The sequence below is a fragment of the Podarcis filfolensis genome (genome assembly GCF_964270895.1).
Source record: "Podarcis filfolensis genome assembly, chromosome: 1".
NCBI classification, from domain to species: domain Eukaryota; kingdom Metazoa; phylum Chordata; class Lepidosauria; order Squamata; family Lacertidae; genus Podarcis; species Podarcis filfolensis.
This window is the reverse complement of record NC_139604.1, coordinates 72845096-72862457: the sequence shown is the minus strand read 5'-3', so window position 1 is coordinate 72862457 and position 17362 is coordinate 72845096. Positions and strand designations below refer to the sequence as shown.

Below are 17362 nucleotides of genomic sequence, written 5' to 3'. Positions count from 1 at the left end.
GGCTATTACTTCTTTCAGTGTTTCTACAATGTCTGAAAATGCTCGGGCACAGTGGAAAACAACATCTCTCTAGACCAGCATGTTTCCAATGCCAGCTGCCAACCTGAGAAAAACTAGTGACAACACACAAGGGCCACATTAGTTCCTCCACCACTACTAAACAAACTGTTAAAAGTTCTGTTAAACCTCACAGTAGGTGTTACACTAAGAGCCACTGAGCAGTACCTATTTCCTATATTACAGCCAAAACAATTTCCCACCCAAGTGCAGAGAAGCGAAGAGAGACATAATAACGCAAAAATAGAGGGGAATGATAGTACTCAAGCTGAACTGATGCTTTTGCTCTTTCTTTTGTATGTCCTGGGCTACCTTAAAAATAAAAGGCACTGGAATATTAAACAAGCAATGCCTATAAAACTTTGGTGGTTGCTGCTTTAACTTCTATACAGGAATAAGTCCTTCTCATTTGTTGTCAGAACAACTGCATGTGGCTCGAGGAACTCCTTGCTGAACACACACACACACACACACACACACACACACATCTCTTTGAATATAGCACAATGAAATCAACCCAAGTCTTGCTCTAAACCATGGTTTGGAGGATCAAACCATGACTTCTGAATTGAGCCAATGTGTAGTAATGCCCAAGAGAACTTTGCAAAAAAAAACCCTGGTATACAAATTTGAAGTAAGATATAAAATACATTCAACCACAATGAATCACTAATAGCTGTGAAGTAACTGCAACAGTTAAGGTTAATATCTAAACTTTACCTTAACTTTACACTAAAAATGCATGGATAAATTCAGTTAAAACCACTGTAAAGGGAAATAATGAAGCAGTTTATATCAGTCAGAAATCAGGAAACAATCCTGATAAATGTAATAGCATCTTCTAGAGCTTTAACATCTAAGCAGTAGAATACACACAGGATTTTCCAATATTCTGCACCATGTTGGTTGAAACAGCTAACCAGACCACCTAGGAAGACTCTCTGAGTATCAGCTAAAGAGTAAAAGCAAAAGTAAAACTACAGAACAGTGGAAACCCTACAAAAATGAAAGAAATTGGAAATAGAATCAAGAAACAACAAGCACCAACAGGGGATATTTGATTACTCTCACACTGAGATGGACATATTGACAATATTGTTGTAATATATGTGTTATATTTGTTTTTCCTGTTCCAAGTAATCCAAGGAAGAAAGTAGTATAGCAGTACATATTTACTTTTCAACTGTGAGCCAACTAAGATGCCTTAACATGATAAGTAAAGCCAATATGCAAGTAGAGGTTTCTTTAATTTGTTGTAAAATGTTTATATTTGCACAATGAAATGCACAAATCAGTTTATAACAAAAACAATACAAAATTATTTTTAGAAATAAAATCAGAGTAAAATTCCATCATAAAATCATATAGTAGACACTATAAGAAGCTCAAGGGGGTGGAAATGGTTCTCTCCCATTTAATCCTCTCTGTAACACTAACCTGGTCCACATGACACAGTAAGCCCAACTATGGCAGCTCCCAAAGAGAAGCATGCAGCCATTTTTCTACACGTCAGTCCATTTTCCTTCCACACCAAGCAATCCATTCATTTGTTGCTGGAGTTGTTATATATTCTATCCACTTATTGAAGGGAGCCACAGTATTATCTTTCCAATGAATTAATAACAGTCTTTCACCCAAAGAGCAAGCGCAGAAACTTAATTTATGTTGACCCTTTGCCATACCCCATATAGTTGGTATATAGTTTAAAACAATATTATCATCTGACAATATTACAAAAATTCTACCTAAGCATGTGCTCAGAAGCTATCCACTTGTGAATGTCAAGTGTGTGGAGAGGTTTGGAGACTGAAGAGAAAGGCCTTTTCACACACACACCCCTGCAGAGTCATAAGAAGAAAACTCTTTTGGAGCCCTGCATGAAGGCCTTATTCAGGAATGAATTATTCCTTATTCAGGAATGTAAGTTGTTGCCTGCTATGATATGGCCCCTGCCGCCAAATGGTACAATTTAGACATGTGTGTTATTCATAACTGAAGTTATTTTCATGTATTTTTGTGCTTGGGAATATGTTCCTATGTGCAAGATGTAATGTATCCCTCTAACTCTTTTTTCTATATTGGATTAAAGGTTTTTAAAGTGTTGTCCTTCTTAGACTTACGACTATTAAAAATGAAAATCTTAAGGAGGATATGGAAACATCATCTCAGATTAAGCAAAGTATAAAACTGAGAATTTACATTGAATATAATTGAATGCACACATTAAAAAAACACAGATGGCAAACTGGAATAGCTGTTAAACTACACATACCTTTAGCTGCAGTCCCTGAGACGAAACTGTGTTTGCAGGAAGTTCTTTAATATGTTGGTAGACATAAGAAGCACATTGCTCCTGTTCCGCCTGTAACTGAGGGGCAAGCTTAGAGAGATGACCTTTGTAGCTCTTGATAGCTGCCTGCAGTTCATCAATCAACTTGTTCACCTGAAGGGTTAAATTATGAGAGCTGTTAGCAAGAGGCAATTGTTGATGTCACACCTATTAGAATGTTCATTATAAACCTGAAGGAAGAGATGACATTTCTTTGCAAAGTCTGGCAAAAAATAGAGAATATCTGTACTCCCCCCCCCCTCCAATATAGCCACCTATCGTAGAAAGAAATATACCCAAATAGACACACAAGAATGAGCAGGCAAAAGTAATTAAATCAAAGGAGCTCTACTTTGTCCTATTTAAGGATGCTAAGATGCTTTAATATTGCTTGTAATTATTTTGAATTAATTAAAATGTATAGGTCATTTGCTACTAGATTAACATGTTCAGCCACTTAATGAATTTTTTAGAATGCATATTAGTAACAACAGGATGCTGCTTGGAGGCCTAACAAGTCAACTAACAAGTCAAATAATAGTAATAATAACAGTTGTTATTGTTGTTATTGGAGGAGGGAAGCCAGAAACCAATAAAACTGTTTATCCAAGAAAGAAAGAAATGGGGGAAATGCTTTATCAGCAAACTGAAAAATGCATTTTTTGTATAGTGGGTAGGGTGGGGTAAGAGGACAAAGGATGTGAGGCCCTTCTCTACATCTAATCCAAGTTAGGAGTGAGTGGGTGTACTTCCTTTCCCTAATATCCTGAAGATAAACTCTTCTTTCTCACCTCTCTTTTGTTTGATTCTGTGGGATGTTAAATATGCAAAGATGTTTTAACAGTGCATGCAATTACTTTCAATTGATTACAATGTATAGTTCATCTACTAAATAAACATGTTCCGTCACTTACTGAATTCTGTAGAACGCACATTAATAGTAACAGAGTGAAGATAAATATACAACTCACATATAAAAGCTTGTAAATTTGTTATATCTGCAAAAAGAATTTTAAAAGAAAGTCACTAGGAAGGGTGGCTGCCTAGAAAGGAAGGAAACAGAAGTAGTGGAGAGGAGTGTGTTATGTACAGAGCAGGGATGCAACATCGCCAAAGTGCTGTCTCATGTCTCAGATATTGCTTTAAACCAGATATGCTACACACTGCCTGCAATTAAGCTAAGTCTGCATTTCAAGATATCTCTATTCTTGTTTCATGTAACTTTGATGCCTAGAATTCATTGGTGCTTTCCTTGCGCTTACTTCAGAACCATGCTGCCATCTCTCAGAAAGCGTAAGAAGTGTTTGTCCAGTCATCCAGAGCTTACCGTTATATTTATTTTAATATAACGTGATACTGGACACTCCTGTGGTATAAGAGCAATGCTGTTCCTAACAGAAGATTTGGGTTGTTTCTAGTCAAACATGGAAGCAGTGGAGAGAAAGATGGTGGATTGCACCTCTGTACAGAGGTCACAGCATTCGATCACATCGAGTAGCTATTCTTCTAGGAAATCTCTTTCCCAAAACATGTATCATCAGTTCAGGTTTCTCCCATTCTAGGACATGAAAGGCCTTATATTACCCTGCCTCTAGAAGAGTTGGCAGCCAGCAGTTCAGTTTAGCTGATTGCAGCCTCCTGGAGCTCATGGCCAGGACTTCTAAACAGGCGCATTTGTGAGGGGCATTTTCAAGGAGAGGCATGGTGTACAAAGGCCAAGAGACATGGACGGCAAGGTTTTTAAGCAGAGGTTGTATGGCCATCTGTCATGGATGCTTTAGTTGAGATTCCTACATTGCAAGGAGTTAGACTAGATGACCCTAGGAGCCCCCTTCCAACTCTACAAATGCTTTAAGTCATGCAAAGTCAGCAGCCATCTACAACAGTATAGAACTGCTAATTGTACAGGTAATGCCTGACAGCATAGTGGCAGGAATCCTGGGCATTCTGACCACTTAACACCAATTATTACGGTACAGTCATCAGTTACTTTTGATATTATATCTTTTTAAAAAATGAATTTATAATATATTTAAGTAAGGTAAAGGGGACCCCTGACCATTAGGTCCAGTCATGGCTGACTCTGGGGTTGCAGCGCTCATCTCACTTTACTGGCCGAGGGAGCCAGCGTGCAGCTTCCGGGTCATGTGGCCAGCATGCCTAAGCCGTTTCTGGCGAACCAGAGCAGCGCACGGAAACGCCGTTTACCTTCCCACCAGAGCGGTGCCTATTTATCTACTTGCACTTTGACGTGCTTTCGAACTGCTAGGTTGGCAGGAGCAGGGACCAAGCAACGGGAGCTCACTCCGTCAAGGGGATTTGAACCGCCAACCTTCTGATCGGCAAGTCCTAGGCTCTGTGGTTTAACCCATCTTGTAAATAATTCTGACTGATTGTGGTGAATTTCTCACCATTAATGGAGGCATCTGTTGAGCCATCCCAAAGAGATGCTACAGTCATTCCTTTTTTTCTGGAGTGGTGACAGCTTTTACCAGGCCCACCAATCTGTGTGAGTGGCTCGATTTGCTAATTCTACTGCATCCACCATTTGGCACCATGCTGCTAGACAAGATTATTTGGCGTAAATCAGCTATGAGGACAACGGAGAGCGACTTGCCATACCAAATATGACCCCAAGCCCATTTCTGGCACTGGGTTTAAAAATAGCCAATTCCTTCCCTTTTATCCTTCATGTTCCAGGAAGATAAGTTGGGTATGCATAAGAATATCTTGTGAAGAGAACGATAGTTTGCAAGGCAATTCACTCCTAAGGCACTGCTGTCCTTGCCATTAACAACTATTAAGAAAAAGCAAGCAGAAGAACAAAAGAAAGTACATTATCCATATGAACTAATAGGATAGACAGACAATGCCAAAATGTTTACATTGTAAGATGTGAGATGGTAACATTAGCATTAAATGAGGCAGGTTGTTGAGTCTTGTTTATATACCATCCTATACGTTAAAACCATGTTGCCTTTATATTTGGATTAAAACACTTTTAATGTATTTGTATAGAGCTTTTCGGTGATGCCATTATTTCTCATTATGTGAATACTGTTTGACACACCAGAGTAATGTGTGTAATTGTTCTCTTTATATTTGCCACAAGTATACATCCCCCACCGATGTATATACTGGTGGCATATACATAAAGAGAATAATGACACACATTTTAAAGATGATTACTAAGGTTACAGATTATCAACTTTGCCTGCTAATTCAGCTTTGTTAGCTCACTTAAAGTTTGTATGTGGACTTTGAGTTGCATCTTGATAAAAGAAAGAAGTACCGGTATCTGTTATTATTTGTTAGCAATGCTCTTAATGTTTCTCTGGCTACATCAGATGTACCTTTCATCAATAGACTATGCTACAAAATGTCTTTCCTGTTTTTTTCTCACTCTTTTGGAAACAAGATAGTTTCAAAGGTCAATCTGCAAGTGACCAAAACCAACAATATCAAAAGTCTATGTTCCTAAACCATTGCACATTAGAATATTTTTTTTCTATTTCTCTATGCTGCAAAAGAAAAAGAAGAAAAAAAGTCACTATAAAATTCTTCATTGTGAATCTTTTTTTTCTAAAATAAAATCCCTCTCCCCCCCATTCAAATACAATTGTGAAAGAAGACAAAACTTGACCTTTTGTGATCCCCGTATTAATAGGTCTGTTCATAATTCAGTCTGTGTGTGGAGAAGCATCCATGTGGAAACATGCAGGCCTGTGAGATATATAGCCTTTCCCTTTGCACATTATCTGACCCTATGAATCCTTCTCACAAAAGAAGGCTTTATGTATGCATAAGTTGGGGGGGGGGCAATGCATACTCTCATTGTGCTTCACAAAACATGTACTCGTTCTCCAGAAAAACTCAGCATGGATTTGGTTGGATAGACTGCAAGTAGCCAGAAAAGGGAGGCTGCTGCTAAGAAGAGAGCCTATCTTTGTTTTGACTTCTTAGGTCAGATTTACATAGATGCATTTATTTGGTGCTTTCTACCAAGCAAAGGTAAACATGTACATAAGTGGGGTAGGGGTGGTTGCCTCTTCTAACTTTACTAACATACCTGCGTTAGATCACCAGCAAAAAGCACCTGCTGGGTTGCTTTTCACTTTGTGAAATGTGTGTCCATAGCACACTCCAAGTATCGAGATATAATAAGCACATACACACACAAGACCAAGGAACTGAGCTGTCACAGAACTTCTTCTGAAGCAACATATTGAGGAGTAGTGGGTATAGAAGGAACCTAAGGTCACCTAATCTTCTCTCTGTGAGGTAGCATCCCAGTCATTCTGTCTTTCAACCCAATGTGCACCATGCAATGAAATCAGTGCCTTGCTTCCGCTTTGTTTTTCTGCTATAAAAACACAAACATATTCTATGACCTGAAGGAGAAATAGGTTTGGAAGTTGTGAGCAGCAACTTGTGAAATCTACAGAGCTGTGGAGAGGCTTGGCAGGAATTCCAGTACTAAGGGGACAGGCCAGGTGGAAGTGAACCCAATTTAGCCAGTAGATGAAAATTCAAAGAGCACATTATTAACAATATATGGGAAATGGACCACAATTAGAGATGGGGAAGAAATTCAATTCAGTTTGCATCAAGGGTGAACAGTTTCCAAAAAAAAATGTGCAAACAGAAACAAAGATACCCTTTGAAATTCACACTTATCCAAATTTTGCAGTGCTCCAGTCAAGTAATGTGTACAAAAATGCATATACTAAAATGTGCCTATAAATGCATCTGTTAGTGAAAGTGCATCATATCATGGGAAATCGCTCATATAGGCCTATCTGGGGGGGAATGAATGTCCTTATGGATCTTGGGAAGACAATAAAAAACTGGAATGCAAGGAAACGGAGGTAAAAGGAACTCAAAAGTATGTTTATCAATAACACCAATAAAATAAGCTTGCTGTGGGACTGTTTTTAAAATAGTAACTATGGAATCTGTAGGATCTCTAGAAATTTTCACATTTTGCAACACAGGGGTTTGTTTGTTTACTCAAGGTTGGCAGAAGCTGGCACAGAGCAACAGGAGCTCACCCCGCCGCACATATTCGAACCAACGACCTTCTGACTGGCGTGCCCAAGAGGCTCAGTGGTTTAGACCACAGCGCCAGTGCGCAAGTGCAACACACTTTGCAAGTGAGGTGAATGCTACAATCACTCGTGTCCTATTTTGACACAATGCTGACTTCTAGGTATGCAATGAAACACGCAAGCTATGAGATTTCCCCTTTGTGGGAATCCTGCCCAGAAGCTATTCCAGAAATAGCCATATGGACGAATAATTCTGATGTAAACGTTTCATAGGTTTGCCTCCATGGGGAATCATTTAAAGAGAACTGAGGTAGAGGCACGTATACTGGTAAGCATATAGAATGTTGCTAGGTGTTGGGCAGTGAAGTAGATTTCATGGATTCCTGCTGCATCCCCTAAAAACAGGACCGCAGATTTGCAGGACCCTCCAGAAAAGCATGGAAGGTGGTGGGCTACAGTGAAGAGTGGGGAGTTGAAAAAGCTTTCCTCCCCTTCCCTTTCATTCATGGAACACCACATTCAACTCAACTCATGCTTTATATATGCATGCTTTTAATTACTATATCAGGAGCTGAGATGACTGAATTAAAATAACGAACCAAGGTTTTGGGTAAAATAGTCGAACAGTTTGGAGAAAATCTTCAGTGTAGAAAACAAAACCAAGTTCCATTAAATGCCAACCACTGTTTAAAGAGGTCTAGAAATGAGTTATCTTATTATATAGTAACCTTAGTTTTTCTGTTATGGCTTGAAAATAAGTACTAAATTTATTTCTACAACATCTGGATTATTAACCAGGAATAACAATTAGCTACAGGGTTCTAAATGAATTTCAAGCACTGCAAGAGTTCAGCCTTCAAAATAGCAGCAAAAGATTTTACTAATAGTATTGTAATAAAATTAGTTAAATGTCTTAATCTTCTCTCTGAAAGAAGAAGGTTTGGGTACTCCAGAAATCGACATGGAGATAATGCTCCAATTTTGCTTTGAAGCAATTTTGTATTATTTCACTTATAGAATATGCTGTCAAGTTCACAGCATGAAGCTTTGCAAGGAAAAGTCTGGATTTAATAGTTCTTCATTACAATGTTTCCTGCAGAATCTTATGATTAGCACACTATGTCTTGATGCTGTAAACTACAGTTTTTCCATAAAGTAAGAATTTAGTTAACATTTTCCTTTGGAACAGCAATAACAGGGCCTGTGGCTCTTCCATTGCATCCATAGCCCTGCTGGCCAGGGCATAATGTGGTAGTACACAGTTTTGTTTTGTTTTTTGCTGTGCAATTGCCACATTAGAGCAGCCATGGGGACTAAAGATTGGGCCCCTCATTGACTCGAAGGAGTTCTTGATCTTGTGGATCCAGAGCCTCTGCCATCCCATCACTGATCTGCCCCCCAAAGTCCCATTTAGGGGCTTTCCATTGGCTACCTTTGGCAAGAGAGCCACCAGCAATAGCTGATCACTCTGCTTGGGACTCTAGTACAAGAAAGCCTCCCACACATACATGGTGCCACTTCTCTCCACTATCAGAGGCGTCTGAGAGGCAACTGCACTGCGTCATTGTCCCCTAGCCTGTGCTGAATTCCTATACATACTTACCTAGAAATAAATCCCACTGAACCCATGAACAGAATTGCAGAATTATTTTTGGCTGCATGATTAAAAATGGAGCTCATCTTGACAGGTTTGGGGTTGTGTTTTATGCAGCGGGGCTTAGAGAAATTTCTTATAAAAGAATAAGATATATATTCAGACACCTAGACTACATCTAGGTTCAATTCCTCCAGGTAAAGACTCCCATCTGAAACCCTGGAGAACAGCTGCCAGTAATCAGTGTAGATCAGTATTTCTCAAACTTGGATCTCCAGCTGTTTTTGGACTACAACTCCCATCATACAGACCACTGGTCCTGCTAGCTAGGGATAATGGGAGTTGTATTCCAACAACAGCTGGAGAGCCAAGTTTGAGAAACATTGGTGTAGATAATACTGAGCTAGATGTATGAGTGATCTGATTCAGTGAAAAGACAGCTTCCTATGCTCCTTGTATCCTTAATTCCACTACCCAAAGAGTCTAAAATGCTTCACATGGGCATATAAGAACTATCTATTTGGCTCCAGCAGAAGGTCAGTGGCTAAACATGGCACACAGAATCATCCACACGTTTCTGTTTTAAAGTTTTAATTTGTATGTCTGTAATAGTACATTTTTGACAAATCTGTAATATGCTTCTTTTATTTATTAAATTCGTTAGTCACTTTATCTTGCCCAAAGCAACTTACAACCAAACAATGAAAAATGTATAGGTCATAATAAGCCACTATACATGTTTATGCAGAACTTAGAAGAAAATACTAATTTGTCATGCTTATGAATATCTAACTTCACTGAAACTATTCTAAGAAAATTTTGCTGCTGATGCAAATTTTGCTGCTGATACAAAGTAATATCAATGGGTGATTGGCGTATTTGAATACTGCCACTGACCATGAGGACATGTGTTTGGAGATCACTCAAAATGGGCCAGGAGACATTATTTCTTTCTTGAAGGACAGTTCCAGGCCCTGTGGTGTCCCCAATGTGTGAGAGAAGGGCATGGATACTTATTTACATTGAAAGCAGAGCCTTCCAGTTGATTTATCCTCAAGGCGCTTACAATTAATAGCAACAATACAGTACATAGCAAAGAAACAAACACCACACACACAATCCGTAAGACCTTAGTTTGCCAGCCAAGAGATGGGGCCAGTGTGTGCTATCTTCAGTTCTAGTCCCAGGGCAACTAGCAGTTGGAGCAAAATTAGTTTTTTTTCCCTGGTGGGGGTTGGGTGGGACAGCATGAGGACATCAAGATCCATGCAGTTTCTCCTTTTGTAGCTGATTAAGGGGGCCAAGTATTGATAAATATAGCCAAAGCAGTGGATTACTCCGAGAGTTCTTTGCTCAGTTTTGTCATCTGCAGGGCTGGCCCAAGACATTTTGGCACCTGAGACAGACCCTAAAATGGTGCTCCCCTTCCCACCAGTGAAGATCTACATCAGGAACAAGGTGGGAAGAAAGACTGACATCAGGATTTGCTGCCATCTAAAATGGTTGCCTCACCTTGCCTTGTGGGGGAGCCAGACCTGAATAAAGATCTACATCGGGATCTGCTGCCCCTGTGGATCTGGACACTTGAGGCAGTCACCTCACCTTGCCTCATGGGTTGGCCGGTCTTAGTAATCTGTTAGGAAGTGCCACTGCTTTTCCTGTCTGCTTTACAGACATACCTCGGGTTAAATATGCTTCAGGTTGAGCGTTTTCAGGTTACGCTCCACGGCGACCTGGAAGTAACAGAACGTGTTACTTCTGGGTTTCACCGCTCGCACATGCGCAGATGCTCAAAATGATGTCACGCGCAGTCACATGTTACATTCTACTCAGGATGCGAATGGGGATCCGGAACAGATCCCGTTCGCATCCAGAGGTACCACTGTATAATGATTGGCTGGGAGGCGGACCAAAGTAGTTCTGGTTTACCTGTGGAAGACCCAATCCAGAACAGGTATTAAGTTTGCAGCTTGCTTTCTTTATTCTCCCACACATTATGAACAGCAGGTATTCAGATAAATTTGGTGGACTTCAGTTTTGTGGACTTGATCTGAGTACTAGTTTACAGAACAGGAAAAGAATTTTACCAAGACTCCACATTGGCAAAGAGTCTGTGGGCTTGATTTCCACTTTAAAAGGTTATTGTGCTGTTCTGCATTATGTCACAACTGGTGCATGGGCAGGCAATACAGTATGGGGGTGGAAGGAAGGTTGGCCACTTTATAAACCCCTGCAGGGATCCGACCTGGGGCTTCAGGAGTTTGGACACAAAAAGTAGGGCATATGTGAGTGAAAAAGTTGAGTGAACAGTATATTAAACAATCTATGGCTTTTTAAACTGGGGTGGGGTCTTGGATGGTTGTTGTTTTTTGCCATGTTATGTATTGTTGTGTTTTTATATTGTAGTAGTAGTAGTAGTAGTAGTAGTAGTAGTAGTAGTAATAGGACCTCCTTTTCTGCACATTGGCCCATGTAAATTTCCAATTGATCCTAAGAAGAAGATGATCCTAACTGTGAGAAGTGAAGTTACAGGGAACCAGGCAGAGGGCCTTCTTAGTAGTGGTGCCTTCCCTGTGGAACACCCTCCCTCCAGATAAAGGGGATCAGGAGGTAAAGGGGGTAAGGTGATAAAGAAGTATACAACTTTTAGAAGACACCTGAAGGCAGCCTTGTATGAGGAAATTTTTAATGTTTGATGTTTTATTATGTTTTGATATATGCTGTAAGTAGCCTAGAGTGGCTGGGTATAAATAATTAAATTATATGATGATGATGATGATGAAGAAGAAGAAGATCCTCTATACATGAGTGCTGTGCCTATAGTATAACTGAATTGTGTTAGCTATGAATAGGCCTCTAATGCATCAGATTTAAAAACAAGAGGAAAAACCACCCCAACCCTCAAAAGATAAGTTACAAAATATCTCAATAAGCTACACTTAATCTAGCTATTAATGGATGAAAATCATTTCCGAATTTGAACAAATTAATTGGGAAAGAACTACAACTTGTGTACTTGTGCTACTAAGGTAAAGAAGTATCTTGAAGTATCTTGAATATATTTTTACTTTGAAGTATCTTCGGTGCCAGGTGAAGACTTTTTATTTTCCTAGCCCTTTTAAAATCAGGCTTTTAAAAATCTGTTTTTGCCTTTAATATGGTGGTAACCTCAGAAACTTGTTTAGTCCAGTTTTATTTTCTGCTGTTTAAATTTCAGATTTTGTGCTGCATTAAGATTTATGACAATTATTTTAATCTTATATTTTAGGTCATAAGCCAACCACATAACTTCTTTGTCAACGGTGTTGAGGAGGAGAAGAAATGTTACGTATACAAAACCGTATCTGCTGTTTTGCTTCACTTACTTCATCTTGTTCTGAATATAATTCTTCTTTTTTCATTGATAGAATGCCCTTGTCTGTGATTTTCTCTTTCTGGCCATCTATGGCATAATCCAGCTAAAAAAGATGACAAAAATTGTGAAAAGACACATTATTTCTATCAGCTCTTGACATTAGATTTCCTGGATCTTCCTATATTGAGTGGAAGAACAAGAGAATGAGTGCCTTGCCCATCCACTGGGCACACCTGTACCATCAGACACCTATTGTGGTACCACAGCCTTTTAGATACATAGAATTGTAGAGTTGGAAGGAACCACAAGGGTCATCCAGGCCAGCCCCCTGCAATGCAGGAATTTTTTGCCCAACGTGGGGCTTGAACCCACAACCCTGCGATCAAGAGTCTCATGATCTACCAACTGAGCTATCCCAGTTTGACAGGGTGTACTTGAGTAAAATGTGGTCCAAAGAATTACTTCATATTCTGGAAACTGTAGTAGAGTTTGGGTCGACACATATTGGATTTTTCATGTGTATGTCATTAAAACTTTAATCCTATTCGTATAGATGCCTAGAGAAAAGGACAGATGCACATGGTGGGCTGGGTGTGAAACCATAATCTTGGTTTCCCACTAGGGAAGTACAGTCAAGCCTCAGAACTCAAACGGCTCTGTTCCTGAACGTTTCGGCTCCCAAACGCCGAAAACCTGGAAGTGCTCCAGTTTTCGAACATTCCTCGGAAGACGAACAACTTCTGAGGCGTGTTTTTCTTTTTCATTTATTTTGCAGCCAGCCCACTGAAAGTTTCAGAAGCCGAACGGTCTTCAAAAACAGAAGTTCCACGATAATTAGATTATCTCATGCTTAGTTTTAGAGTAGAAATACAGGGACAATTCACCTTCAATCAATCCATCATTTTATTTCTATGCCATCTTTTCAAAGTTAAAACATTTAAGAATTATATATCTTACAACAGCTAAGAATTACGTAACTACAAACGTGACAAAAGTCATCATAAAAATAATCAGAAGTACACAGCCAAATCAAACAAAAGGCCTCAAGGCAGGGAGCAAATATTCTATCTACGACTCACAGCCAAGATGGTCAACATCAAAATTTGCAGTGATTGTAATGGAACACCATCTAGTAGATGGGAGACACAGTATCAACTTTGGGAAGCTAAGGTCTATAGAAACTATTTATATATAAAACTCTTTCACTCTCACGCACAGCTAAAGTCTGGATGAGTCTTATTGATGCAAGAATCATATTGTCACATGACTGGGCACTGATGTACCAAATGAACTGAAAGCTCAACTGATAGAACTGGCAGCACAAGTTACAGGTAATGCTAAAGAATTACTGATTACTCCATCTCTGGCAAATAAAAAAGGATTAGCACACACTGGGGGGGAATTAAATGAACATTTGAGTACAATACACTCTTATTATTATAAATGAACAGATTACTCATACAAGCACTTAAATTTTTGTCTCTATATTGTTGAGAATTAAGCATGTTAAATATACAATATTATGGTGTATACAAATTTAAATAAAAGTTAAATCAAGGGAGTGTATTTTCACATTGGAAAATTATTATGCAGTGTTAATAGCATCTCCTTCAGGTACCCAGACATAATGATAATATGCCTCTTTTTCCTCTTTTTTTAGGGTACAATTCTCCTGTCACTTATGCCTACTGCATATTTACTTTTGGCATAATTTAACTGGAAGAGACACATAATAGATCTCTCTTGTTAAGACTGTATGAAATTGTAGTTTGTTCTTTCTAGGTTTGTATTTCATGTGACATTAAAGTGTGTGGAAAAACAAGCTACACTGCATCTCACATAGCCAGTAGGAAGCTTACCCAACAGAACAGTGAAGTACTGTTCCAGAATGCCAGCTTCTTCCCCGAATCCACTTATTTCCCCTTTTTTAGTCTCTAGCTCCTTATTGGGTGTCCTTTGCCCAGAACTGGAAGCTTTTAACTTCAGTTGTTTGGCTAATCTCAGTTAGAGAATGAAACTGAATGCAAGGAAGAAAAGCAGTCTGGAATTCAGGTTACAGATAGGTAGCTGTGTTGGCCTGCCGTAGTCGAAACAAAATAAAAAAATTCCTTCCGGTAGCACCTTAGAGACCAACTAAGTTTGTTATTGGTATGAGCTTTCGTGCACACAAAAGCTCATACCAATAACAAACTTAGTTGGTCTCTAAGGTGCTACTGGAAGCATTTTTTAAAATTTTGTTTCAGTTTCAGGTGGTACCCATACCATCCATGTCCCTCCAGTGAAGACAAATCTCCTTTGTGAAAGCATCCCGTCATCCCTCTCCTAGTCTGCGTCTTTTCTTCACACAGCAGTGGAGCAGTTGGGGAAACATCAGCCAAAGCAAACCTCTTCCAGCCAGACTATATTTTCATTCAGACAGGCCAGCCCTGGGATACAGTAGCAATGATCCTCAGCTGTACCTGACTTGCTTGTCACAATGACAAATACACCCAAAGTGTCCCTCTCCCAGAGTACTTCCCAATAGTGTATAATAACAAATACACTAAAAGCTCTCGGAGCAGGAGTTAAAAGAGTGTGGCTAACTCAGCATTAAGAATAATTTTCAAGAGAGAGAAACAAGAAACACCAGGGGGAGGGGGTGCTTATCTGAGTTGGGTAACTTATAGCTGAAATTTATTGAGGTCTGTAGAAAGTGCAACAGAGATCAGCACCTGACACTGTTGCCATGATTTTCAGCAGCTGAACTTAGTCAGTAGTCCTGCATCCTAATGAGACAGAAGATCAGTTTTTTGGATTAGCAACAAATCGATTGGCACAGATTAATTACATCACAGATTGCAGCTAAAGCATGCACCTTTGTCTTCTTAAACATACCTGACCAAAAATTGCTTGGCCTTATCATTTAGCGACCATAGTGATATACATAATCTTGAGTATAGATCAGTTACTTAGATCCCATTAAAATCCATGAAATTTAAGGAATCTGTATGCAGAATTATGAGCAGTGCACATACTACATATTTCTTGAGTTTGGACCAATGTTGTATAAAACTTTATAAATTCTGCCTGTGCTGGCTATGCTGCAAGCTTATTTTTGGAACTGGGCTGCTGCTCTTATGTAAAGGTAAAGGTACCCCTGACCGTTAGGTCCAGTCACAGACGACTCTGGGATTGCGGCGCTCATCTCGCTTTACTGGTCGAGGGAGCCGGCGTTTGTCCACAGACAGTTTTTCCAGGTCATGTGGCCAGCATGACTAAGCTGCTTCTGGCAAACCAGAGCAGCGTATGGGAACACCCTTTACCTTCCCGCTGGAGTGGTACCTTATTTATCTACTTGCACTTGACGTGCTTTCGAACTGCTAGGTTGGCAGGAGCTGGGACCAAACAACGGGAGCTCACCCCGTCACGGGGACTCAAATCACCGACCTTCTGATCAGCAAGCCCAAGAGGCTCAGTGGTTTAGACCACAGCGCCACCGGGTCCAGATCTTATGTAATACATGGCAATATTCAATGCAGGCCTAGTGCAGGGTTGTTCACACAAAGGGGAATTCCCCATCCCTCCTTGCTTGCTGCAGTCACCTCAGTGCCCCCCAAAGCCTCTTCTGAGAGTCTCATGAAATGCCTGGGATGGGACGCAGAAGCTGCAATGGGATGGGGGAAGTCAGGAGAAATCAGGGAGGCAGATTATATGGAAATATTTTTTTAAAAAAAACACTATGAAGAAAGCACAGAAGCAACAGCTTTACCCTTTGATGAACAGTTTCTGTGCGCAATATAAGGAAGCCAGCACTTTACATGTGAATTTGGCATTTAGATTGCTGCATGTACACTTGCCATTTAAACTGGGTACTTTCTAATCATGAACTCCTTTTGGGGAGGGGGAAGAGTGTGAAACAAATGTAAGAAATAGATTCACATACCTAAGTATTGCCTTTATACAGCATTATAGGCAGTTCCTGTGAATAAATCTATCCCACTGAAATCTGTGGGACTGCATTGTTGCCAGTAGGTTACCTAATTTGAGATATTTATATTGGTAATCAAATAGTATCCAACTCCTGTATAACATGAGTCATTCTAAAGTATGTGTTACATGCAGATCAATACACTTCAGCTTAAATACTGCGATAATCCGCTCCCAGATGTATTGACAGGATTCCCTAATGGTTTGTTGCTAAACAAAGGAGTGGGACAAATTACTTATTTATATATACAAAACATGGTGATAAAGACTAGCTGCAGGTACTTTTTTGGAAAGTGCATTTTAATAAGGTCCTATTCAGTAAGAGAACAAATGGAGAAAAAGCAGTTTGAACAAGCATGTTTAGTGCAAAAGCACTCTCTCTTGCTAACAACAAAATCAATCATTTGTCCAGACTGTGGGGAGTCAAAGTTAGTTACTGAAAAGAGATCCATATATAAAACAAGTCAATAACTCATTGTGTGTTATTGTTGGGGCAAAGAAGTTTGCTTTCAGCTGGTCTGGCTCCCTCTGAGTGTCAGCGTATTCATAAAGTGGGGGAGAGGCTTTTTTCCATAGCGTTTCTCCACTACAATCTACTTACGTGTGGAGAAGCAAAGCAGCTCTTCACTGTCCCTAAAAAAATAGTGCCCAGTTCTGTGTTACTTTATAAAATGCCTTATTTGGGTAAAACTCTTTTTGCTCATGAGTTTGCTAACTTCAGAGATATTTACTAAATCAAATCACACTTCTATATTGTTTCTGAGGGTTTTTTTTTTAAGAAAACATTTATATATATTCGCATACATGATCAAGAGTGCTGGTTTATCAATGTATTGCTTAGCAGTCCTCGGTCTTTTCAGACATGGGGCCCATAAGCACCTGTGCACATATAGAGCTTGTATTGATAGCATTTTAAATGGATACATATATTTCTAATATATGTATTATGTATTATATATATGTATTATATTATATATATATTTCCATACATATGTTTCTAACATATTTTCCCC

General features: G+C 39.5%; 1 protein-coding gene across 9 annotated transcripts in view; it reads right to left on the bottom strand.

Moving 5' to 3' along the window:
- Nucleotides 1-17362, bottom strand: part of DCDC1 (doublecortin domain containing 1) — a 246272-nt gene that overhangs the window by 142477 nt on the left and 86433 nt on the right. For all 9 annotated transcript variants that reach the window (XR_014544058.1, XM_083597408.1, XM_083597406.1 and 6 more), the window contains exons 9-10: nt 12394-12486; nt 2330-2500 (exon numbers count right to left, since the gene is read on the bottom strand). Coding sequence is in view for 8 of the 9 variants with exons in the window: in XM_083597408.1 (XP_083453534.1) it covers nt 2330-2500; nt 12394-12486 (264 nt within the window). In the remaining variant the exon portion in view is untranslated. The remainder of the gene's footprint in view (nt 1-2329; nt 2501-12393; nt 12487-17362) is intronic.